The 26048-nt window shown below is 53.8% G+C and overlaps 2 protein-coding genes across 9 annotated transcripts; one reads left to right on the forward strand and one right to left on the reverse strand.

Moving 5' to 3' along the window:
• The first annotated feature begins 183 nt into the window (after positions 1-183).
• SMTNL1 (smoothelin like 1) lies at positions 184-13825 on the forward strand. 7 transcript variants are annotated; one of them, XM_067037259.1, is made up of 9 exons: positions 184-381; positions 5011-5693; positions 5811-6131; positions 6606-6738; positions 6850-6901; positions 8135-8293; positions 8477-8591; positions 8712-8863; positions 13444-13825. In XM_067037259.1, exons 2-9 carry the CDS (start codon positions 5013-5015, stop codon positions 13586-13588), a joined length of 1758 nt encoding a protein of 585 aa, XP_066893360.1. In that variant the 5' UTR covers positions 184-381; positions 5011-5012; the 3' UTR covers positions 13589-13825. The 7 variants fall into 7 exon arrangements, with proteins under 7 accessions (XP_066893360.1, XP_066893363.1, XP_058926442.1 ...); XM_059070459.2 differs by having other exon boundaries at positions 263-381; positions 5011-6131; XM_067037260.1 differs by lacking the exon at positions 13444-13825 and adding an exon at positions 11135-12301 and having other exon boundaries at positions 290-381; positions 5011-6131.
• On the reverse strand, positions 9009-25535 carry UBE2L6 (ubiquitin conjugating enzyme E2 L6). 2 transcript variants are annotated; one of them, XM_067037265.1, is made up of 4 exons: positions 25211-25535; positions 21164-21259; positions 19739-19925; positions 9009-10943 (listed from the first exon to the last, which is right to left on the reverse strand). In XM_067037265.1, exons 1-4 carry the CDS (start codon positions 25235-25237, stop codon positions 10621-10623), a joined length of 633 nt encoding a protein of 210 aa, XP_066893366.1. In that variant the 5' UTR covers positions 25238-25535; the 3' UTR covers positions 9009-10620. The 2 variants fall into 2 exon arrangements, with proteins under 2 accessions (XP_066893366.1, XP_058926536.1); XM_059070553.2 differs by lacking the exon at positions 9009-10943 and adding an exon at positions 15367-16177 and having other exon boundaries at positions 25211-25514.
• Between the last annotated feature and the right edge of the window lie 513 nt (positions 25536-26048).

Raw genomic sequence — 26048 nt, forward strand, 5'->3', positions numbered from 1 at the left:
CCAGACAGCTGGTGACCGTGCTCCAAATGGGCCTGCAGATGGTCTGGGGAGTTGCCAGGGCCAGGCGAGTACATCGGGAAGGGAGATGAGCGCAGGACGATGCTGCCCGGTGTCAGGCGGGAGGCACCGGCTGTGATTGAAAGGTGCCACCTGTCAGATCTCCATGGGAAATCCGAGCCTCCCAGTCTAGAGGAGAGTGTTGTACCAACAGGGCAGTAAACAATGCTCGTCTGCAGCCCCAGGATCTTGTGGGTGGGGGGGCGGAGAGGGGACTGAAGAGCTGGGGGCTAGAAGCCGCAGGGGCTTAAAGACAGCCCGGGAGCACAGCTGCTCAGCTGGAGGAAGGAGACAGCTCCAAGCCCCCAGGGAGAGGCCCTCCAGGTAGGAGAAGCCCTGGGCCCCTTTCTAGGCACCCCTTGCATCTGCCAACTCCTCTCCCATCTTCCAAGGGCCCGAGGAGCCTCCAAGCAGGGCCCCACAGTTGAAGAGATCCAGGCTCCTTCCTAAGTCTCTCCATCACTATGTCCACTCTTTTTCAAAGCCACAGTTCGAGGACTCAGCCCTGCGGTGCTGGGCAACTTGAGGTCACCCACCGAGCAGCCTGCAGGTGGCCACCCATGTGGACCGGACGGACAGAGAGGGCCTTGGGAGACTTACAAGTCCAGTTGGGGTGGGAGGCAGAGTCTCTAAGCAGTCGAGAGTGGCATCTCCAAGGGATATCCCCGCTGAGGTGAGGGATGGTGAAAGCTTTAGGGCCACTGCAAGACAGGCTGGGGGGCAGTGGGTCGTGGAGGTGTTAGCTGAGCCATCGAACATTGTCTGTACCATGTGGGGCTTGGAACTCGGGCTCCTGGGTACTTTTCCTTCCAGTCTGCTGAGAAAAACAGGAAGAGAGAGAGGGGAGCTGTCTGCAGTGGACACAAAAGAGGGGTGGAATGAATCTCTCCTTCCTCCTTCCTGGGGAAGGAACGAGGGAGGAAAGTGGAGAGGAAGGTCTGCCATGCACTTGGAAGAGAGAGGTGACCTCTTCAGCCATATCTAACTGCCCTCTCCACCAGTGGGGCGCCCCTCATCCTGGGCTGGAGCCTTTGAAGGGACACTGGCTGAGGAGCTGGGGGGGGGGGCAGTGTCTCTGGCACCTGCTCTGGGCTGGTTGTCAGGAGACCTGGGTTCTAGGTACAGTTGGGCCATTTAGCTGTCCTATGACTTTATCAAGGGACTTCAACTCCCCAAGCCTCAAATTCCTACTCTGTAAAATGGGGCCAGTAACACTTATTCTGAAGGGTTAGAGTGAGGATCTAGGAAGGTAAAGCAGGGCACCGCAGCACAAGCTGTAAACTGCTATAGAATTAATGCTGCGGTGGGCGGTGTTATCCGCGTATCTCAGTATTCTGAGTTTCTTCCCTCCTTGGCTATTTATGACAAGCCTGGAGGGTGGAAAGCTGAGGTGACGAGTGCACAGGATGGCTGAGGGGGGTGTGTGTGTATGTGTGTGTATACACCTGCCCTTCCCCTCCACCATGCTAAGTATGAAGCATGCAGATGAAGGGTAAGATGGCTGCAGCACTCAGCTATGTCTTAGCCAATTACTCCCACATTTTGAGGTACAAAAACGGCTTATCGGAACTTCCCTGGCGGTCCAGTGCTTAAGACTCCGCACTCCCAATGCAGGGGGCACGGGTTCGATCCCGGGTCAGGGAACTAAGATCCCACGTGCTGCACGGCACAGCCCCCCAAATTTTTTTAATAAATACATAAAAAGGGCTTATCATCCCATTGGTGTTCAGTTCTTTTTGCCTTGCCTTTTACCAACTAAATGCCCTCATGGCTGAGTCAGGACCTTAATCTGGCCCAGGGCTGGACAGAGGCCAGCCTACGCCATACAAGCCGATGTATACCGAGGGCTCCTCCCATGCCAGGCACACCCCAAAATACTTTCTATGCATCGGCTTCCTTAACCCTCCACTGTCCCTATGAGGTGAGACCTATTTTTATCTCCAGAAATCAAAATACAGGGAGGGTAAGTAGCTTGCTCAAGGTCACAATGGGAGAAGTGAGACCTGGGATCCCGTCACAGGAAGCTCCAGAATCAATGATTTTCACCGCTGCTCCACGCCACCTTCCAAACAAGAGTGCAAGGCAGGGTGGGTGGTGTGGATCATTTAGACCAGCACTTGCCGTGGTTTCTTCTGCTAAAGGTGAAAGGCATCACTCAAGAGGGCAATGGGGCTTCCCTGGTGGCACAGTGGTGGAGAGTCCGCCTGCCGACGCAGGGGACACGGGTTTGTGCCCCGGTCCGGGAAGATCCCACGTGCCGCCGAGCGACTGGGCCCGTGAGCCATGGCCGCTGAACCTGCGCGTCCGGAGCCTGTGCTCCGCAACAGGAGAGGCCACAGCAGTGAGAGGCCCGCGTACCGCAAAAAATAAATAAATAAATAAATAAATAAATAAATAAATAAATAAATAAATAAATAAATAAATAAAAAGAGGGCAATGGATGCACCTCAGGGAAAATAAAGCAGAAAGAAAACGAAGCAAGAAAAAAAAAAAAAATCCGTGGCCACATAGGTTTGGAGAAAAGCACGTTAAATAGAGCTAAGCAAAATTAGGGTTCCTTTACCACGGGGTATCTGGAATCTATTTAAGTGTTAATGACGTTGTAAGACTCTAAAAGGGTCAAGAGTAGGCTGTTTCTGGAACAACCTTAGCCAAAGAACACCTCCCCCGCCACCGCAGCCCTTAATAAGGTCTTAGGAGACCCTCGTTTTCCACAGAACACAGTTTGCAAACCTGATCTAGACGAATCCTGTCATTGTATTGGAAACCGAGGCTCTCTGCAGAGAGGCAAAGAGACTTGCTCAGGTCTCAGACCTGGAGATGGGGGTCAAGGCATGCTCCTAGCTCCCTGCAGATGTGCATTCCATCCCCCAGGCTCATTTGTTTCCCTCTAACTTTAATAGATTCCCGGAGCTGCTGAACCATGAAGGGGCTCTGGTGGGAGGGGTGGAATTGGAAGGCAGCATGAGCGTCTTTGAAAATCCCAGCCTACTTCCTAAGAAACGGTGGGAGACCAAATCCAGGGACACCAGGACTTCATCTGGGGGCAGTAAGACCTGAATCGGTGGCAGAAACAGAGCCCTGTCCCTCATATGCCTGTCTTCTTGCCTCTGTCCCAATTACTCAGGTACCCTGGGTACTGTATCCAGAACGATGGCCCTGCAGAGGGCAGGAGGTATTTTTAGCCAGTGACAAGGAGTGTGTACTTCTTTTACTGCCTGAGTCATGCCCTGAACGTTATTTGGGGATTATTTTCTCTGTAAACAGACCCCCCCAAAAAAAGGAGGGCAGAAGGCTGAAGGAGGTGGCCCTGTCCCCCACCACCACCAGCTGTTTTTGTAGATCGGACAGTACAATCATCGCTTAATGTCTGTGGGGGATGAGTCCCGGCTTCCCTCGCGGATATGAAAATCTGCGGATGCTCCAGTCCCTCTTATGAAATGTTGTGTTTGCATATAACCTTACAATCCTCTCTAATACTTTAAATCATCTCTAGCTTACTTATAATACCCAGTACAATGAAAATGTTATGTAAACAGTTGTTAATAAATAACAATGTAAATGCTATGCAAATAGTTGAAGTGGCAGCAAATTCAAGTTTGCCTTTTGGAATTTTCTGGAATATTTTCTTCCAATTTTTTCCATCCAAGGTTGGTTGAACCCACAGAACCCCCGGAAAAGGAAGGATGACTGTATATACAGTACTTGAATAGGAAACCTCATGATAAAGTTGGAGCATCAGATTTCCCTGGAGAGGTTAGTTAGGGAGAGTATTTTCTGTTCTTCACCGAAAGAAACTCTTCCAGGCCCAGGCCCAGCTCTTCAGAGAACCACACACGCAGGCTGGCAGTGCTGACACAGACCCAGAGACCAAGCTGGCCCAAGGTTTCCCACATTTCAGGCATTTTAACACCACCTCCGTGATTTAGGTATTTTGGTTTTTTTTTTTTTGTGGTACGTGGGCCTCTCCCATTGCGGAGCACAGGCTCCGGACGCGCAGGCTCAGCGGCCATGACTCATGGGGCCCAGCCGCTCCGCGGCACGTGGGATCCTCCCAGACCGGGGCACGAACCCGTGTCCCCTGCATCGGCAGGCGGACTCCCAACCACTGCGCCACCAGGGAAGCCCGATTTAGGTATTTTGTATCCTGTGTTCTGCTTTCCTGAACATCTTCCTTTGAATTAACTTACTTTACTTCAATAAATGTATTTGTAAAAGAAACTTTATATCACTATTGGAAATGGAAACTCGATATTACTGGCCAGAAACAGAAAGTAACTGTAAAAATAAATACAATGGAATCAAAACAGTATTATTAGGGACTTGCCTGGTGGTCCATTGGGTAAGACTCCGAGCCTCCAAGGCAGGGGGCCTGGGTTCGATCCCTGGTCAGGGAACTAGATCCCGCATGCATGCCGCAACTAAAAGATCCCACGTGCCTCAACGAAGACCCGGCGCAGCCAAAATAAATAAATTAAATAAACACTCAAAACAAAACCAAAAACAGTATTATTAAGTTCTATCTAGAGACTTCTCTCTGCTCTGGGCTCTGAGCATGAGGGCAGCTATCTCCATCAAAAGGGGAGAATAGCAACTGCTCCATGGGGGTCTAGGAGGCTAGTGTCAGACTATAACCACCTCACTGGCTTATTCAAAAAGAGGCCAGATCATTGAAAAGGCATTACGGAACCCAGTGTTCCTTAAAGCCCAAGTCACAACCTGCAGAGGGCCTTTAGGTGAACATCATCCAACATTAAGTAAACGTGGCTGGCCCAACACCCCATTTTTGGGGAAGTGGGGCTCTACCCCTTCATTTAACCAAAGGGAAAGTGGATACCTGTGTCACATGTCCGAGCAGTGGGGGACCCAGGACTGAATCGCAGGTCTCCAGACTCCAGGGCCTTCACCAGAAGAAAGGGGACATGACCAGGCCTGCTTGTCTTCTCTTTTCAGAGATGGACCAGAAGGAAAGGAAGCCCTCTGAGGATGGGACCCCTGTGTCCCCAACGACGGAGGTCCCGGAGACAGTGGGAGGGGGAGCCTCTGCTGAGGAGGAGGCCACAGGCCCAGCTGAGAGGACCATCACAGAGGGGCCTCCAGATGGGGCAGGAAAGCAGGAGAGGGCAACAGCTGAGGACAGCATTTCAGCTGAATTCCAGGGGGAATCCAAAGGGGAGGCTGAACTGCAAAAGGACGACAGTGAGAAGAAAGAGACCACCGTGGCTCCTCAGGAGATGGCTGATAGGAAAGAAGAGACCAACTCTGAACCCAAGGAGGCCGAGGGAAAAGAGGAGACCACGTTGGCCTCTGAGAAGCAAAAGGCTGGTGAGAAAGAGGCCAAGCCTGGATCTAGGGAGAAAGCCAACGTGAATGATGAGGCACAGGCTGCTGGGGAGCAGGAAGACAAGGCTGGAGGCAGGGAGGCTGCTGGGAAGGAGGAGGCCATGGCTGGAGGCAGGGAGGCTGCTGGGAAGGAGGAGGCCATGGCTGGAGGCAGGGAGGCTGCTGGGAAGGAGGAGGTCATGGCTGGAGGCAGGGAGGCTGCTGGGAAGGAGGAGGTCATGGCTGGAGGCAGGGAGGCTGCTGGGAAGGAGGAGGTCATGGCTGGAGGCAGGGAGGCTACTGGGAAGGAGGAGGCCATGGCTGGAGGCAGGGAGGCTGCTGGGAAGGAGGAGGTCATGGCTGGAGGCACGGAGGCCAAAAGGAAGGAGGAGGCCAAGGCTGGAGGCAGGGAGGCCAAAGGGAAGGAGGAGGCCAAGGCTGGAGGCAGGGAGGCCAAAGGGAAGGAGGAGGCCAAGGCTGGAGACAGTGAGGCTGCTGGGAAGCAGGAGGCCAAGGCTGGAGCCAGTGAGGCTGCTGGGAAGCAGGAGGCCAAGGCTGGAGCCAGTGAGGCTGATGGGAAGGAGGAGGCCACAGTGGCCTCTCAGGAGGAGAGCGACAAGACAGAGGAGCCCAAGGCTGAAGCCCAGGAGAAAGCCAGTGCTCCAGAGGCCAAGTCGGACTCTCAGGAGAAGACTGCCGTGGAAGATGAGGCCAAGCCTGAAGCACAGGAGGAGGAGGTGAAGGAGGAAGTGGTGAGTGAGAAAGAGGAGAGGAGGGAGGAAGCCCCACAATGCTCCAAAGTCCCCTGCCCAGCCCTCCCCCAAGCAAGCCCCTCCCCTGCTTTATTCCTTTGGGACAATCCAGTCTTTCACCCACTGATATCAAGATCCTGGGGTGGGGGCTTCCCTGGTGGCGCAGTGGTTGAGAGTCCGCCTGCCGATGCAGGGGACGCGGGTTCGTGTCCCGGTCCGGGAGGATTGCACGTGCCGCGGAGCGGCTGGGCCCGTGAGCCATGGCCACTGAGCATGCGCGTCCGGAGCCTGTGCTCCGCAACGGGAGAGGCCACAGCAGTGAGAGGCCCGCGTACCGCCAAAAAAAAAAAAAAAAAAAAAAGAGCCTGGGGTGGGGGATGCAGCACTGTGGCCCCAGGCTGCCTTCCAGATCTTTCTGAAGCCCTCACAGAGCCTCAGGCAGGCGCAAGCCCACACAACCCATGTTCGTTCCAGGAGCCAGGCTGTCCTCACGAAGAACAGGAGCAGGGTGTGGAGGAAGAGTCAGAGGAAGGGTCAGGAGTGCTTCCCGGCTCCGCCGAGGAATGGCCCGAGAGCCCCACGGAGGAGGGCAGAGGCCTCAGCCCAGGTGAGCGAGAGCCCAGGGGCCACGGAGGCTGCAGGGGCCACCCTGAGGGAGCGTGCGGGCAGCGCACCATGGGTCACCCCAGCTTGCCTCCCTCCCCTTCCTTTCCCCTAGATGGGCTGAGTCCAGACACCGCAGCTTCCGGAGGGACCAGTCCTCCAGCCAGGTAATGTCAGACTCTGGAGCCCCAGGTCCAACCCCTGCCACCGCTCGCTTCCTTTAAAGGCTGCCATCCCGGGCTTCCCTGGTGGCGCAGTGGTTGAGAATCCGCCTGCCGATGCGGGGGACGCGGGTTCGTGCCCCGGTCCGGGAAGATCCCACGTGCCGCGGAGCGGCTGGGCCCGTGAGCCATGGCCGCTGCGCCTGCGCGTCCGGAGCCTGTGCTCCGCAACGGGAGAGGCCACGACAGTGAGAGGCCCGCGTACCACAAAAAAAATAAATAAATAAAAATAAAGGCTGCCATCCCCTGGGCCTGGGCCTCCCCAGGGCTGGTCTCAAGATATGCCAGGAATTATGGTTTTCAGCCCCCTAGCACAGGGCAGAGCCCAGGAGACAAAAGGAGCCGGAGCGTGGGAGCGGAGGGGCCGTGGAGCATAGCTGGGCCGCCTCTCACCCGCTGCCGAAGCCTCCTGGTCTCGCTGCCTCCGCGGTGTCAGCCCCCCCCATAAGCAAGGGAGCAGTTGGGACGATGACTCTGCCACTTACCAGCTGTGTGACCTTGGCCACCTCACTGCCCCCGGCCTCCCCTGTGAAGTGGGCGCGGTCACGGTACCTACCTCGTAGGATTTCTGTGCGGCTCAAACGACATCTGTGTATAGAGCACTCAGCCCGGTGCCTGGTGCCCGGCTGGTGCTGGATAACAGGAGAGACTCACTCTTGCCAGGGCACAACTTTCGTCATTAGAAGGGTCTTCCTTTATTTCGAGCTGAAATTCACCTCCGTGTCACCTTCTTAGGGAAAGGTACCCGGTTACACGTTCATGGAGCGTGGTCTACATTCCACCACCCCCCCCACGCAGGCCTTAGAACCACTTTGCCAGGTAGCCATTCTTGCCCCATTTTACAGATGAGGAAGCTGAGGCTCAGAGGAGTGACATGACAGTCCCCAGATCACACAGCAAATAAGAGGCAAAGGCAGGATTCAGACTCAGGTCAGATCTCAGATGTGCTCTAGCTGTGTCCACACATGCCACCAGACCACACGGTCCCCGAAGTTAAACTGAGCCTCGCCGTTCCTTCTCAGCCCCTCCCAGTGCTGGGCCCAGAGGAAACGTGTGCGAGAGTGGGGGCCACAACTGCGTGCGCCTCTTGAGACTGCGGGGACCACGCCCAGCCAGCCTCCTCCCTCCTCAGTGGCCGGCCCCAGCCCCTCTCACCCTTCTCCGAACTTTTCCGTGCAGTGACTCCTCACCCAGCGATGTGTCCCCGAGTCCCACGGAGCCCCCTCCCTCACAGGAGAAGAAGAAGGAGGCGGCACCAGAGCGTAGGGTGTCGGCCCCTGCCCGGCCCCGGGGGCCCCGTGCCCAGAACCGCAAAGCCATCCTGGACAAGTTTGGAGGGTAAGATGCGGCGAGGAGCGGTGGGGCTGGGCTGCTTGGACGGTCGGGGTGGGGGGGCGCAGTCCAGAGGCGCAATAGGAACAGCCCGAGCCCAGGCAGGAGGACTGACGTCTGGGGCTGGGGCTCCTCCCTGATGGGACCCTCCACCTCTCCGGCCCGGCCTTCTCTGTCCCTCGCGCACAGGGCAGCCTCGGGCCCCACGGCCCTGTTCCGGAACCCCAAGGCCGCGGGGGCAGCCATCGGCGGCGTTAAGAACATGCTCTTGGAGTGGTGCCGGGCCATGACGAGGAGCTACGAGGTGCACGGTGGGGCAAGGGACCCTTTCCCAGGGCAGCAGCGCTGGGAGGCTCGGTGTGGGGCAAAGTCCAGGTCCTCTGGCTGAGGCTCACCGAGGCCTCTGGGCCCCGCCTGCCCGCAGCATGTGGACATCCAGAACTTCTCCTCGAGCTGGAGCAGTGGCATGGCCTTCTGCGCCCTCATCCACAAGTTCTTCCCCGATGCCTTTGATTACGCTGCGCTGGACCCCGCCAAGCGCCGGCACAACTTCGCCCTGGCCTTCTCCACAGCCGAGTAAGCCGCGCCAGGGCGTGCAGAGGCGGGTGGGAGCTCGGGTCGCCTACACAGAGTCGAGTGCCGGATTCACAGGGGTCGGGTAGTGCGATGGTCAGGTAGAGGCTGTCACCACACATTCATGAATTCAACAGATATTTTTTTTAAGATTCATCATTTATTTATTTATTTATTTATTTCATTTATTTTTGGCTGCATCGGGTCTTAGTTGCGGCATGCGGGATCTTCACTGAGGTATGCGGGATCTTTTGTTGCGGCACGCGGGCTTCTCTCTAGTTATGCGTGCAGGTTTTCTCTTCTCTAGTTGTGGCGTGTGGGCTCTGTAGTTGTGGCACGCGGGCTCGGTAGTTTGTGGCACGTGGGCTCTCTAGTTGAGGCGCGCGAGCTCAGGAGTTGTGGCACGTGGGCTTAGTTGCCCCACGGCCTGTGGGATCTTAGTTCTCTGACCAGGGATCGAACCCGCGTCCCCTGCACTGGAAGGCGGACTCTTTACCACTGGACCACCAGGGAAGTCCCCCAAAGATATGTTTTGATGGCTGGGAACTGTTTTAGGACATAGCAGTGGGTGAAACTTGCAAAAATCCCTGTGTGCCTATGACTCACATTCTAAGGGGAGAGACAGATCATAAACACACATACGTGTGAAATATCATGTGAGGGAACAGGTGCCGTGAAGAAAATGCAGGCAGGGTAAGGGGTAGAGGAGGGGCAGACAGGGTGGTTGCTGAGGTTTAGGACCAGATTCTGACTCTGCCGTCTGTTAGCTGTGTGACCTTGGACAGGCTCCTTCACCTCTCTGAGCCTCCATATTCCGATCTTTAAAATGGGCATGACATTTCCTCTTTGGCAGGGCTATGGTGAGAATTAAGTAAATAAGTAAAGTCCCTATAAACAGTGCCTAACCCATGGCAAACACTTCAAATAAAAAAAATCTTAGCTCCTATGTTATGATGAATGATATCACGGTTGTGATGATAATTATTATTCAGCGTGGGACCTGGACGGGATTTATTGCTGGGGTTCACACAGCTGGGCGCCGGGGTGGTGGAGGGATGGAGACAGGGGTGGACTAGACAGGCAGGAGGGGTGTGAGGATAAGTGTGGCCCAAGGAAGAACCTAAGAGACCAAGACACGGCTGCCAGGTGGCGGGGGGAGGAGGGGGCACTCCCACCACCAAAGCACCAAAACCAGACTCACAGCCAAAGGCTTCTAGCTCCACCCACCAGAGAGACATGACCTGATGGCCTTGGGGCTCCCACGGAGCTCACGCCTGGAGCGCCCGTCCTTTCCCACCTGGGAGGGTCTTCTGAGCCTCCTGGTAGAGATAGGACTGTGCGTAGGGAGAAGTCCGTGAGGACAGCTCTGAGGCCCAGGAATGCACTGCCCGCTGACTGTGTTTCTAAAGCCTCGGGGGCAGGGAATAAGTCCCTGGGGATGTCAGCAGCACCTGGTCCAGGAGGCTGAGCCCTTCGGGCCAGTCCAGGCCTGGCCACCAGCCTGCAGGTAAAGCCTGAGAAGCAACCTTCCCCTTTCTGGTCCTGCATGTCCCCATCGGCAAGACGAGGTGGCTGATATTGACCTGTGCTTTTCAGATGTCTTTCTCCCCACCCCCCGACAGATTCCTCAAGCAAAATATTAAACGAATGCCCAACATCTGAAACAGATTTTAAGGAGCCCTTTTTAGGTTGGGAGGGGTTCCTGGAGCACTCCAGCTCAGCGCCCAACCCTGCTTCCCAAGATGGTCCCGGAAGCATGTCTACAGGGCCCTAGGGCACCAAGGAGGCCATCTGAAATCCACCAGACTTGGTGCTCCAGAAGATCCCTTCCAGTTGATCCCGCCAAGGGAGCCGGAGAGTGCCCTGGGGTGGGGGGCCGAGGGCATCAGAGCACTATGTCCCGCTCTTGGCTCAGAAGCACCTTTAATGGTGATGAACCAGGATTGGAAAGTGAAACTCCTAGTCGGGGCTGAGAGCTCTCGGTGGACATCGGAAGGGCATGCGGCTCGGCCCTGCCCAGGGGCCCCCGGCCTGTGGGGCCGGGTCATTGGCCTCCTGCAGCTGCCTCGCCTTGGCTCCAAGCCTGCAGAGCCACAGAAAGGAAGAAAGAATACTCAGGTGATGGTGACAGGCTGAGAGGAGGCATCGGGCAGCAGTGAAAAGGGAAGGACATGCAGGGGACGCGTGGGGACGGAGGGTGGAGGAAAAAGAGGTGGCGGTGCCTCCTCCTTCCTAGCTCTTCTTTTTTTTTTCTTTTTTTGGCTACGCCATGAGGCATGCAGGATCTTAGTTTCCTGACCAGTGATGACCCAAGATCGAACCCGTGCCCCCTGCAGTGGAAGCTCAGCGTCCCAACCAGTGGACCTCCAAGGAAGTCCCCCTTCCTAGCTCTTTGACCCTCGGCAGCTGACAACCTCTTTTAGGGCCTGGAGTGCAGATTAAGTGTGCAAAGTAAGGGGGCCCCTGCCGCAGCTGGCTCCTTTCTAGAACTCGCCTCTGATTCCCACGGAACGGTCAACGCTGGGGCCCCCAGGCGGCTTGATCGGCTGTGCTGCTCGAGGAGCCCGACCCCGTTCCCCAGGCCCAGTGGGCATGAAGCTTTTGCCTCTCCGCCATGGGAACAGCACCCCGACCCACACCCAGGGGCCCAGAGCACTGCATTGGCTGCAGGGAGCTTGTCCCATTCTTCGAAACCTCCAGCCTGTGCTCCTCCCTCCCACTCCCTGGCCAGCCCGGCTTGGGTTTCGGTCCAGCTGTCTCAGCTCTAAGAGAGGATTTCCGCTGGGACCCTGGTTTCGCTCACTGCCAGCACCCATGGCGGTTTGGCAGAGGCTGGGACTGCTGAGACCCGGCTACAGGGCAGGGAGGCCAGAGGCATCAGGCAGGCCTGCGGTGGAGTCCCAGCTGTGTCTCTCGCGTTGACTTTGGGCAAGTCACCAAAATGCTCTGAGTCTCCAGTTCCTCTTCTGCTGGTTGAACATACAGGAGTGGAGTAAATGAGACCATTCAAGGGAAAGCACCTGGGAGTTCCCTGGTGGCCTAGTGGTTAGGATTCCAGGCTTTCACGGACATGGCCTGGGTTCAATCCCTGGTTGGGGAACTGAGATCCTGTAAGCTGTGTGGCACAACCAAAACAAAAAGCCGGGGAGGGAAGCACTTGATAAAACTCCTGGCACATGGTGGCAAGGTCCCAACAGTGGTTAGATCAGATGATCGGCTTTCGCAAAGCCAGGAGTAGCACATGGCCCCAAAGAGCAGCTGGGAAGTTAGAAAAAGAGGACTTGCTGCTAAGTTCTATGCGGTTGCTCAAACACATTAAACACTCCTGCCTCAGGACCTTTGCACATGCTGTTTCCTCTGCCTGGAATCCTCTTCCTGCAGATATGTACCCGATTTAGTCTCTTTTTAAATTTTGTTTAATAAATTTGTTTTATTTATTTATTTTTGGCTGTGTTGGGTCTTCGTTGCTGTGCGCGGGCTGTGTCTAGCTGTGGCAAGCGAGGGCTACTCTTTGTTGCGGTGCACGGGCCTCTCACCGCGGTGGCTTCTCTTGTTGCAGAGCACGGGCTCTAGGCGTGTGGGCTTCAGTAGTTGCGGTGCACGGGCTTAGTTGCTCCACGGCACGTGGGATCTTAGTTCCACGACCAGGGATTGAACCTGTGCCCCCTGCACTGGAAGTGCAGAGTCTTAACCACTGGACCACCAGGGACGTCCCCAATTTACTCTCTTCAAGAGAACTTTCCTGGGCTCCCTATTAAAATTCTCCTTGGAGAATTCCCTGGTGGTCCAGTGGTTAGGACTCTGCGTTTTCACTGCCAAGGGCCCAGGTTCAATCCCTGGTAGGGGAACTAAAACCCCAGAAGCTACGAGGTGCAGGCACAAAATAAATAAATAAATAGATAAAAAATTTAAAAATAAAGCCATCACGAACATAATATTAAAAAATATATATCCTTGAACACAGAAACATACCCTGTCCCCCTTCCCTGCCTTATTTTTCTCCACAGCACCTCTCATCTGATGTGCCATCGATTTCTGTTTGCTTACTGTCTGTCTACTGCAGTGAGAATGTCAGTGACACGGGAGTGGGGAATGTTTATTTTGTTTATTTTGTTCAGTGCTGAATTCCCTGGAAGAGTACCTAGCACATAGTACCCCTCAATTAATACACGGAAACTGGATGAAGCTGGAGATGTTGCAGCTACAAGCCAACACTCTGGCTACTGTTGGGGTTCTGTCCTTTAAACTCTCCCCGAGGACAGGTATACGAGCACGTGGAAAGGCGGGGGGCTAATGCAGAACTATAGACCAGAAGGTCCCGCTCCTACATGAAGGCACACAGTGCAATGAGAACACGGGCTTAGGAATCAGACCACGCTGAGTTTGAGTCTTGACTCTTGGGCCTCAGTCATCTCATCTGTACGATGGGATGGTTGCCCTAGATGACCTCCCAGCTCTGCCCCACACGGTTCTCTGGGTTTCATCCTTGCCGGGCTGCCCCCACCCGTCCCCTTAGGCCCCGCAGCCTTCACCGTTGGCTCTCTGCCCCACCCTTCCTCACCCCTCCCCATCCCGCCCCTCAGGAAACTGGCCGACTGTGCCCAGCTGCTGGAAGTGGATGACATGGTGCGGCTGGCGGTGCCCGACTCCAAGTGCGTCTACACCTACGTCCAGGAGCTGTACCGCAGCCTCGTGCAGAAGGGACTGGTGAAGACCAAGAAGAAATGAGGGGCTGACCAACCCTGTGGGCAGAAGCGGGCAGGGGGCCCAGCTGACCAGCCGTGGCCCAGAGGCTCACTTCTGCTCGTGGCGGCAGCAGTGCTGGGGCCCAGACAAGGGCAGATGGCACCAGTCTTAACTACATGAAAAGTTCTTTTGTAAAACCCGGTCTACCCCTTAGTGCTCCCTCCCTACCCCACCAGGAACATCTCTTGGATAATAAACCCCGGCCACCAGCGTTCCTCATCTGACGTGATTTTCTCAACAACCGTGAAAGGCATTTGGGAAAGGAGAGTGGGCTGGGTCCTACCACTAACCAGCTGTGTGTCCCTGGGCCAGTGAGTGAACCTCTCTGAGCTTCAGTTTACCGTCTGCATGGGGATGATAGGAGCTCAAAATCATGCAGGTGCTGTGAGCGTTAAATGACATCATGAAAAGGACAAACAGCCTTGCCCAGGGCCCGTCACACAGGTGTTCTTTAAGTGGTGGCCCAAAGTAACAGCACATCTTACGTTTCCAGCCATGGGTGGCACTTTCCCAATTGTCTTCCCTTTTTCCACACTTCTCCCAGATTAGGGAATTCCAGGGCAGGGACTAGAGTGGAAGATTCTCTACAAATCTCACCCCAACTAGGCTGGTGGGGCCTGGAGAGATTTCCCTGACTCAAAGATACCCCATATTCTGTCTCTTCAAAGCCAGTGGGAGCTTAGAACCACTGCACCCCAAAAGCTCCTCCTTTGTGCTAAGTTAATCCCTCCAACCCTGGCTAGAGTTTTGGCTTGTTTTTGTTTCTCTGCTGTTCACTAGAGATGAGCCCCGGAGCTGAGTATAATTTCCCGCTAACAATCTTGTCTGGCTTTATCAGCCATTTGGAGCATGTGCACTGATGAGAACAGTTCATGAAAAACGAAAACAAAACCCAGCCAGCTTGGCCGTGCAGCTGGAGGTGTGGCCTCTGCCCTGATCAGCAGAGTGGACCTGGCAACCCACTGAAGCGCTCTGTGCCTTGGTTGCCTCATCTACAGAAATGGGGATGTTATTATCCCTGTGGCTGTGTCGACGACCGCTCAGGCCAAGGCTGGTCTGGCCCCTCTTGGCCAGCTTTCCCCACAACGCTTGGGGTCACGCAAGGCTCCACGCCCAGCGGGCCCTCAGCTGGTGGAAAGCAGGGTCACACCTTTAACTAGACTGCAGCTAAATTCCCAGCCTCCTCTTCTCCCGAGGAACCACCCGCCCCCTCAGTGAACACTCAGTTGGACTCCACGGTCCATCTGCGACTTCAATAGCTGGGCAAACACATGCTCTCCGTGGCTCCCGTGGACCGGAAGCCGGAGGGGAAACACCTCCCCGCCTAAAGCCTGGTCCCTAGGAACCAGCAACCTCATGGGATAGCAAGTGGCTTAAAAACCGTGTAGTCAGGGGATCTCCCCAGCGGTCCAGTGGTTAAGACCTTGCGCTTCCACTGCAGGGGGTGTGGGTTCGATCCCTGGTTGTGTGGCAAAAAAAAAAAAAAAAAAAAAAAAAATTAAAAGCAAAAAAACAACAACAGGGCTTCCCTGGTGGCGCAGTGGTTGAGAGTCCGCCTGCCGATGCAGGGGACACGGGTTCGTGCCCCGGTCTGGGAAGATCCCACGTGCCGCGGAGCGGCTGGGCCCGTGAGCCATGGCCGCTGAGCCTGCGCGTCCGGAGCCTGCGCTCCGCAAAGGGAGAGGCCACAGCAGTGAGAGGCCCGCGTACCGCAAAAAAAAAAAAAAAAAAAAACAACAACAAAACCCCACGTAGTCCGATTTCTTGGATGGAGATTAGTTTCTTCACTTTATGATTCATCAGTGGAAAAGAAAAGGTTTTGCATCTATACATGTCTATCAGCGGTCTGGCTGTTTTCAATCACTCAATCAACAAAGCACTCAACTGTAGGTAGGAGTCTCTCCTCCCTGTGCCCTGCCTCCCTCCCATACTACCGCCTGCCCCTCTGCCCTCCCTGCACCCCCATGCCTGGGCCCTCAGCGGATTCTGGTGGGCTGCGGGGCTCATTTCCTGCCAGCCGGCCTGCAAGGCAGCCTGAGTCTCTAAGATAGAGTAACTAGAGGGATCAGGATTCCCACATCACAGAGCTCTGGAGAGCTGGCCTGCGACTCTGCAAACCTAAATGCCCCTGGCTCTGGGGCAGAGAAAGGAAGTGGGGAAAGCACACCTGAGGCCAGTGGGTCCACGCACCACACACATAATCGCGGCCCCACCCCCCACGCACGCACACGCACGCACACGTGCGCGCGCACACACATACACACACACACACACACACACACGACTAACAATCTGAGAAGGAAAACTTGGAAGAAATGAGCAGGAAATGGACCACAAAGGGGCTCCGGCCCCTAGCCCATGACATGTGTCCATCCATCACACAGAAAGCATCCAGTGCAGAGATGGGTCAGAGGCAGAGTTAGGAGGGCCGGTCCACTCCAAACTGGAGGGTGAACTCTTTGGCCCTCCTGTGGAACAGCTCCGGGTCCTGTGTCAGCTGGTCAGCTAGCTCCACGCGAAGGGGCTGCCCCAGGTCTGGTTTATTCACCAGCACGTTGAGGGCCTCCAAAACTGGGGAGAGAAGTCAGATCGGGACGTCAGGAGGGAAGGAAACAAATTCTGGGAAGGAAGCGATGGCTGCCCACTCCCAGATCCCAAGAAACGTCACACTCGCTCCTGGGGAGATCCCCGCAGGAGGCCCCATGTCTTAGGATGACTCTACAACCAAATGAAATGCCTCTTGCCACGTTCACTGATGATGCCCAAAGCCGTAACCAGTTACATCAGTGCTTTCCAAACTACGTTTCACGGTGTCACAAAAGCTACCCATCACGGGCGCTGGTGAGATAAACAGGGTTTCTGGGTTCTACTCCCTTTTCAAGAAGAAACACTTTGCTTTTCTCTGTTGTGTTATTAGGATTCCAAAACGACTTTTATTCGAGAAAAAGGATTCTGAGGCTCCAGACTGGAAACCACTCCTGCCCCGTGGCTGGAAATCTTTCACGGGCGACTTTGGAAACCTGGTGAAGGCAGTGGCCCATCTCCCCAGACACGTGCACATCCGCATACGCACAAACGCGTGGTCCTGGGTTCAGAGCGCTTCACCGACCTCCTGAAGCTCATCCAAGGACCACTCCTCCCCATCCCCGCCCCCAGGATTCTTCTTTCCGGGGTCAAGAACTCCCGAGCTGGTCCAGAGGCAGGACTGATCGTGCACTGATGACATCCATAGGCTCTAGAGCCATAGCACACACTGTGGGAGCCACCAGCCACGCGCAGTTATCTCCGTTTAAATTAATGGATGTTCACTACAATTAGGAATGCAGTTCACAGTCCCGTCAGCCACATTTCAAGTGCTCGAAAGCTACACGTGGCTAGTGACCATGGCGTTGGACAGGGCAGCTACAGAAGGATTCCATCACCGCAGAACGTTCTGCTGGACGGTGCTGTTCCAGAGTCACCCAAGCAGGCTCTGAACCCAGCTCTGCCACCTGCCAGCTCAGGCAAGTGCTTCTCCCCTCGTGTGCCTCAGCGTCCTCAACTATTAGATGGAGCTAATGAGAGCACTGTTTCAGGGGGCTTCTGAGGGGATTACATGAAGTTGGTGTGTTAAAAATGGCCGGTGGGCTTCCCTGGTGGCGCAGTGGTTGAGAGTCCGCCTGCCGATGCAGGGGACGCGAGTTGGTGCCCCGGTCCGGGAGGATCCCACGTGCCGCGCAGCGGCTGGGCCCATGAGCCATGGCCGCTGAGCCTGCGCGTCCGGAGCCTGTGCTCCGCAACGGGAGAGGCCACAACACTGAGAGGCCCGCGTACCGCAAAAAAAAAAAAAAAAAAAAAAAAAAATGGCTGGTGTCCCTGGGTTAGAAAGTTCAAGTTCAAGTTCTCAGTGGTGCAGGGACATGTCTCAGACCAGGTCCTCAATGGCAACCCAACTCCATTTTTGTATGCCTGAACTATGACTACTCCATTATAATTTCAACTTGTCATCAATGGATAGACACCAAAAACATAATATGGAATAAAAAAGTGAATCTTTATACTGGAGAGGGTGTGGAGAAAAGGGGACCCTCCTACACTGTTGGTGGGGAATGTTAATTGGTGCAGCCACTTTGGAGAACAGTTTGGAGGTTCCTTAAAAAACTAAAAGTAGAGTTACCATATGGCCCTGCGATCCTACTCCTGGGCATATATCCAGAGAAAACTCTAATTCAAAAAGATACATGCACCCCAATGTTCAAAGCAGCACTATTTACAATAGTCATGGAAGCAGTCTGAATGTCCATCAACATATGAATGGATAAAGAAGATGTGGTACATATATACAATGAAATATTACTCAGCCATAAAAAAGAATGAAGCAATGCCATTTGCAGCAACATGGATGGATCTGGAGATTATCATACTAAGTGAAGTAAGTCCAACAGAGAAAGACAAATAATACGATGTCACTTGTATGTGGAATCTAAAATACGATACAAATGAACTTATTTACAAAACAGAGACAGACTTAGGGACATAGAAAACAAACTTATGGTTACCATGGGGAAAAGGGAGGGAGAAGGGATAAATTAGGAGTTTGGGATTAACATATACACATTACTATATATAAAACAGATAAACAGCTAGGTCCTACTGTATAGCACAGGGAACTATATTCAGTATCTTGTAATAAACTATAATGGAAAAGAATATGAAAAAGAATATATGTACATAAGTATAACTAACACAACATTGCAAATCAACTATACTTCGAATTAAAAAGTGAAATTTTGGGACTTCCCTGGTGGTCCAGTGGCAAAGAATCTGCCTAACAATGTAGGGGATGCAAGTTTGATCCCTGGTCAGGGAACTAAGATCCTACATGCCACGGGGCAACTAAGCCTGTGCGCCACAACTATTGAGCTTGCGCGCCACGACTACTGAGCTTGCACGCAACAAGAGAGCCTGTGTCCGCGAACAACACAGCCCACACGCTCTGGAACCCACATGCCACAACTAGAGAAGAGAAAACCCACACACCATAACTAGAGGGGAGCCCGCGCACCACAACGAAGAGCCTGCGCACCGCAAGAAAAGATCCCGCGTGCCGCAACAAAGATACCACGAGCCGCAACTAAGAGCCAATGCAGCCAAAAATAAATTAAATAAATGAATAATAAATAAATCTTAAAAAGAAAAATGTGGGGCTTCCCTGCTGGCGCAGTGATTAAGAATCCGCCTGCCAATGCAGGGGACACGGGTTCCATCCCTGGTCCGGGAAGATCCCACATGCCGCGGAGCAACTAAGCCCGTGCGCCACAACTACTGAGCCTGCGCTCTAGAGCCCGCGAGCCACAACTACTAGAGCCCACGTGCCACAACTACCGAAGCGAACGTGCCTAGAGCCCGTGCTCTGACACAGGAGAAGCCACTGCAAAGAGAAGTCCGTGCGCCACTACGAAGAGGAGCCCCCGCTCGCCGCAACTAGAGAAAGCCCGCGCGCAGCAACGAAGACCCAGCGCAGCCAAAAATAAATAAATAAATAAATAAATTTGTTTTTAAAAAAGAAAAAAAGTGAACTTTAAAAAAATGGCATGTGGGAATTCCCTGGCAGACCAGTGGTTAGGACTCTGAGCTTCCACTGGGCTGGGGGCCCAGGTTCAATCCCTGGTCGGGGAACTAAGATCCCACAAACTGCAAAACACAGCCAAAAAAAAAAACAAGGCATGTGAAGCTCTTAGCACGGTGCCCAAGTGCCTAATTAAGTGATGTATGTTATCATTTTTAGGCCAGTCCCCTCAGCTGCCACGTAGGGCACTGAGCCCTGGAAAGGAACAGACTTCACCAAGGTCCCCAGATAGGGCTTGCGGCCTTCTTATCCCAAGCCCTTCCCTCTATAGCCCAGCTGCTTCTCTCTCCCCTGACGCAGAGCAACGCTGCTCTTTCCCACCTGCCCGGGTATGAGAACAGAGGCAGGAGCGGGTCAGCCAGCCCAGGATCTCAGGACGCATCCCTTTCCACCTGAGGACAGGCTCAGCTGAGACTCGCAATTGTCATCTCCTTTCTTCTGGGCTTTTCTAACTGAAAATCGGTCCCATGACCCCCTCCCCCAACCAGTCCAGGTCCCTCCCTCTAGGCAGGGCCCAGGCCCACCTTGGCAGGTCTTGGTGAAAGGCTTCCAGTTCTCCTTGCTGATGACAGGCAGGCACACCCGCCCGCTGCTGTCCACGTTGGGGTGGTAGATCCTCGTTGTGAATGTCACTGTCGGAGGCTTGAATGGATACTCCTCAGGGAAGCTGACGCGCAGGTTGAAGGCCTTGAGGTTGTAGGGAGGCTTCTCCTGTGCGAGAGAGGGACAGGCTCTGTGCCGGCGCACGGCTGCTCATTTTCCTTCTAGGGCCTGGATCTGGTTGCCCCCCCTCCCCGCCCCCGCCCCAGGGTCCCAGGCATCCTCTGCTCCACTCCTAGGAAGAATCAGGAATGGCGACAGGCTGCAACACAAATAAGCTCTGAAGGCATTGTGCTAAGTGAAATAAGCTAGATCAAAAAAAAAAAAAAAAAAAAGAACAAATATTGTATGATTCCACTTATGTGATGTACCTAGAACAGTCAAATTCATAGACATAAAATAGAAAATTAGTTACCAGATGCTGGGGGGAAGGAGGGATGGGGAGTTAGTGTTGAATAGACAGAGAATTTCAGTTCTGGAAGATGGAAAAGTTCTAGGGATGGATGGTGGTGATCGTGGCACAATGATGTGAGTGTACTCAGTGTCATTGAACTCAGAACACAAAAACGATGAGGATGGGGGCTGCCCTGGTGGCACAGTGGTTGGGAGTCTGCCTGCCGATGGAGGGGACGCGGGTTCGTGCCCCGGTCCGGGAAGATCCCACGTGCCGCGGAGCGGCTGGGCCCGTGAGCCATGGCCGCTGAGCCTGCGCGTCCGTATCCTGTGCTCCGCGACAGGAGAGGCCGCGACAGTGAGAGGCCCGCGTACGGGGAGGAAAAAAGAAATGATGAGGATGGTACATACTGTTATGTGTATTTTAGCATGTTAAAAGAAGAAAAAAAAGAACTCGGGGCTGAAGTGACCAGTTGCCAGGAGCCAGCAGAAGACACTCTAGACTTCCAGCAACCAGAAGGCTTTCCTGGGCACCTACTCTGTGCCACCCTGTGCTAAGGGCTCCACACACATTAGCCCATACAGCACAGCATAGGGGTTATGTGGACCTTGGAGCCACTCTGCCTGACAAAGACCCAACAGATCTTTTCTTCTTTTTCTTTTTTTTTTTTTTTTTTAATGCCCTTTGTCTACTGAAGCTTCCGTGGTGGGCTTAGTAGCTACTGGCTTGCAGAAGGGGTCTCTTACTAAATCCAAAAGGCTTTTAGCCTCTTCATCAGTCGGCCTGGACCTCAGAAGCAATCAATCCAGAGAGAGACCCCCGTCTGCCAATGATAACCTCCAGTGAAAAACAGGATTCGAAGGCAGGGAAGATTCTTGCCCAGTCCTAACCCTCCCCGCCCAGGCTCCCAGCCTAAGTGGCCCCAGTCCCAGGCCACGGTCCTGTGGGTACTCACAGGCAGGAGGAGAGCGTGCCACACCAGCACGTTGGCATCATCGCTGAGCAGGTTCCGCAGGTAGCTGGGGAGCTCCTTCTGAAGGCCCTCCAGCTCCTGCAGGGGGACAGAGCACGGGCAGTCGGTCTAGTCTCCCCTACTTCAGCCCCCTCCCCCTGCCCCACAGCACACTGTCCAAGTCCCAAACAGGACCGCCCAGGGGCCAGAAGCTGGCAGAGTCATAGCCCCCATTTACTGAGCACTTGGTATCTGTCAGGCACAGTGCTCAGGGCTTTGAGTGAATCATGCAAGTTTAGCCTCACCCCAGCTCTGTAGGGACCAGGTGGAGGGGACATGCAGATCACCGCTTCCAGATATTGCAGCTTGGGAGTAAACTCTCTTAGGAGCCTTTTCTCCTGCAACCAAGGCACTTAATGTCTGTCCTCTTGTCCTCTTCCTAGAGAGTCACGAGGTCCTCCCTCCCTTCCATAGCAGCCAGTATGATGGCATGCCTTTACAGGGCTCAGGGCAGAACAGGCAGCAAAGACATCACCCTGTCCCTGTCAAACTGCTCCAGACCAGGCCTGGGGAGGGGAAATGACTCAGGCAGACCCTAGCAGAGGAGAACTCTACACACCAAGCAGAGAAACAAGAGGACATGCAGTGACTCACTTTCCCAGAAAGGTGACCCAGTCACCTAGACATCACGGAGTTCCCCCAACAGCCCTCTCCTCAACAGCATCCTCTATTGACACTTGACTAAGACACGGCCCAGCCCTCGAGAACTTCATTGGAGTAATGGAAGAAACACGGATGTGATTATGTGAATAACGTGTGGACACATAATAGGGAAGGAGAGGGGAGCAGGAAAGCTTCCCGCAGGGTGTCACTGTGAGCTGGGTCATGTGGAATGAATAAGAGTCTACCGTGCAGAGAACTGCAGAGGCACCAAGGCAGGGGGCCCAGTAAGAGCACATATATACGGTGCGTCCCATGCGAGAGTCATAGTTATTATGGGAAAAGGGCTCCACGGTCAAGTACACTGGGAAACACTAGGCTAAACAGACTTCTTTCCTACAGGACTTCCCAAAGCCTTTAATACGTTACTGTGTGTTGTGATTCTCCAAGGTAAGAGCCCAAGCATGCAGTACTTCTCAAATGTATTAGACCAAAGAACCCCTCTCTCCATTTTGGGGTCCATCTTGTGGAACAGTAGACTTAAAAAGATATATATTTCCTTTTCTTTTTAAAAAAATTTTTAAAAATTGAAGTACAGCTGCTGGGATTATATATATTATTAATATAATATATATTATATATAATATATGTATTATATATAATATATATTATATATAATATATGTATTATATATTATATATAATATATATTATTAATATTATATATTATATATGTATTATATATTATATACAACATATATATGTTACAGGTGTACAATATAGTGATTCACAATTTTTAAAGGTTATACTCCATTTATAGCTATTATAAAATATTGGCTACATTCCTCATGTTGTACAATATATACTTATGGCTTATTTTATACCTAATGATTTGTACCTCTTAACCCTCTTCCCCTATGCTGCCTCTCCCCACTGTAACAGACCTTTAAAAAAAAAAACAACAGCAACAGATAAAAAGACATTCAGGGAATCCCCAGGCAGTCCGGGGGGTTAGGACTCCACACTTTCACTGCCACGGGCGTGGGTTCGATCCCTGGTTGGGAACAGAGATCCTGTAAGTCACACGGTGCAGCCAAAATAAAAATAAAAATAATAAATAAAAGTATTTTTTTTAAAAAGACATTCAAGGGCAGGTCATATTTTTCTGGAACACCAAATGGTATAAACCAGTGGTTCTCAACTGGGGGGTGACTTTACCTACTTGCCCCCGGGACGCTTGGCAATTTCTAGGACCATTTTTGGCTGTCACAGACAGAGGAGCGCTACTACATCTAGTGGGTAGAGGCTGGGGATTCTGACAAACACTCTACAGAAAATTATCCGGCCCAAGATGTCAGTAGTGACAGGTTGGGAAACTCTGGTATAAACAAAGGCAGAGAGAAAGGTCCCCAAAGCCAGTCTACAGCTGGGGAGAGGTCCCTTCACACACACTGTGCACCATCTAAACTTTCTCTGCTCCCCAACATACAAACACACCCTATCTCCTGTTTCTTATCTTTCCATACTCCAACTCTGTTCATGCCAACAAACTGCTTCTTGCACCTTCTGCCCAGAATCTATGACCCCTCATTTATCTTTTACCCCAAACTAGAAGCATCTGCTACTACAAGTCCTAGTTCCAGTATCATCTGTGACTCTTCAGCAAGAATGAAGCCCCAGGTTGAACAGAGAAGCTCTGGAATGGACATTTTCCCCAAGTTTACTATAACTGGACTTTACCGGTTGTATATGAGTTCTCTCAAGACTTTCCCAAAGCCTGGGGATCCTGAAAGCCAAGCTAGGACACACAGTTTGTTCCTGAGGCCTGTTAAGAAATCATCTGACTCAGAGGAACAGAAAATGAAAGTAAGGGAAGCCACTGAAAGAGCCTATGGGTTGGAGCCCCACCAACCTGGGCTCTAATTCCAGCCCCATCACTCCCTACTGGGTGACTCAGGACAATCAAGTTATTCTCTCTGAGCCTCAACTTCCCCATCTGTAAAACGGGGGTATAGGACTTATCTCACAGGGTTGCTGTGAGAATGAGATGAAATAACTCATGTAAACTACCTGGCATTTAGTGGTGTCAGTGCTATAAATACTGGCTCCTAGCTCTTTATCCTAGCTGGAAACACTCTCTGCCCTATTTTGCTGCCAACCTCCAGATTTCAGTCCTTCTGGGCTGAGCCTGCTCTGGGTGCCCCAATCTCAGATCATTTTCTTCTCAGAGGCTGAGGGTAGCACCCCCTCTTCACCCCCCTCAAGCCTGCACACAGGAGGGGCACTTCTGAGAGCCTCAAAGCCTGAGGGGTGTCCGACCCAGGACTGCTCTACCTTCCCCATCTTTCTCCAGACCCAGCCACATCCCAGTCCTCCAAACACCTTGGGTTTTCCCACCTCCTGGGGAAAATCGCCCCCTCCGCATCGTTCCCGACCTCACTTCAAATTGTGTCTCTGATCAGAATGAAAGCTCAGAAAGGGTAGGTTTATCCCTGCCTCCTTATCTCCTAGAACAGGAGCCAGCACATAGGAGGCATTCAACAACATTTGTAAAACTAATGAATACACGCCACCTACTCCAGGACACCTTCTAGGTTCTCCCTGGCATCTTTTCCTCCCGAGAATACCCTGAGAACGTTGCTTTCAACTCCCACTCAGCATCACATACTTCTCGGGACTCTAATGTGGGTACCAAAATATGGGGCGGGCTATGGGTTATTCCAAGGCAAGGACCTTGTCCTGGTTATCTCTGTTCAAAAGGCACCTGCCGGGCTTCCCTGGTGGCGCAGTGGTTGAGAGTCCGCCTGCTGATGCAGGGGACACGGGTTCGTGCCCCGGTCTGGGAAGATCCCACATGCCGCGGACTGGCTGGGCCTGGGAGCCATGGCCGCTGAGCGTGCACGTCCGGAGCCTGTGCTCCACAATGGGAAAGGCCACAGCAGTGAGAGGCCCGCGTACCACAAAAAAAAAAAAAAAAAAAAAAAACTGCAAAAGGCACCTGCCACCTCCCCCAACAGAACACCTGGCTCCAAAAAAGACGCCAAGGAACCAACCTTTCCCGCACTTGAGACGCACGTAATTGTTATCAGAAGTTTCTGGCAGAGAAATGAAACTGAAACCAATTTGGGGGGAGGTGGCTCATCCCCATCCCCAGCACAGCTCAGGGAGCCAGCGACACCCCAGCTCGACACGTCCTCACCTCCCCAAACTCCAGCTCTGGCCCCTCTCGTAGACCCACTCTTCCACTGGGGAGGGGGCAGGGATGCAGGGTTCAGCCAGCCCTGGTACCCAGACAAACAAATGCGCTCGGAGAGCTGGAGGAGGGATGGAGGGAGGACAGAACAGAAAGTCACCGGAACTGTGACAAAGGGGTCATCCTCCTCGCGGTTACCTTCGCCACCCGCTTGCTCGCCGTCATCTCGGGACCGAGTGTGAAGCTCCGACTGACTCCAGCGGGAGTGCGCACCGGACTGCGAACTCCGCGCGCCCCGCCCCGGGGACACCACCTCCGGGAGCCCCGCCCACTTTCCGTTCCACCCGCGGGGACCGGGTTGACCTGCTCCCCACCGCCTCGGCTGAGCCTGCGAGGCCACCAAGGGGAGGACCCGCCCGGTCCCCGGGGCGGTGGGCTCGGATCCCCGGAACTTGAGCTCTTTTGTCGTGAGACCAGGCGGGCCTGGGAGAGCGCGGCGTTGCCGGATCCCGGCGTCCCGCTAGGGGGCGCCCTGCGCCAGGCAGCGAGCGCGAGGGGGCGCGGGGCCGGGGTCCGCCCATCCGGGTTCTAGTTCCAGCGCCGCCGCCAGAGGCCCTGCGGGGGGCTGCACCATCTCCGCCAGGCCCCTCTCAGCCGCCGCCCCAAACACGCACTCTCTCTAAGCAAATACAGGATGCTCGCTATTCACGAGCAGCTCCGCGACAGGTCGCTCGGGGGCCTCCGCCGTCAGACCGCCGCCCCAAGTCCCTCTAGCGAATTCCCAGAGCCCACTGGGCAAATCATTTTCCCTCTCTGGGCCCATGTGCCGCATGTCTAAAAATGGGTGGGAGACAGCGTAGACTATATCCCCGACAAAGACCCCTCCCTGGCAGCTTGGGATCCTTTGTGCTGTCCAGCATTCGGTGGTGGAACTGCAGACGTTTCTCCCAGGTGACTTCTTGATGCAGAGCACCGCAAGGGGGCGCGCGCTATTGGATCCGTTCTCTTGCTTTGGGGTTTGGTAGACCCTTGAATC

This window comes from Kogia breviceps, chromosome 7, assembly GCF_026419965.1.
Source record: "Kogia breviceps isolate mKogBre1 chromosome 7, mKogBre1 haplotype 1, whole genome shotgun sequence".
Lineage (NCBI taxonomy): Eukaryota > Metazoa > Chordata > Mammalia > Artiodactyla > Physeteridae > Kogia > Kogia breviceps.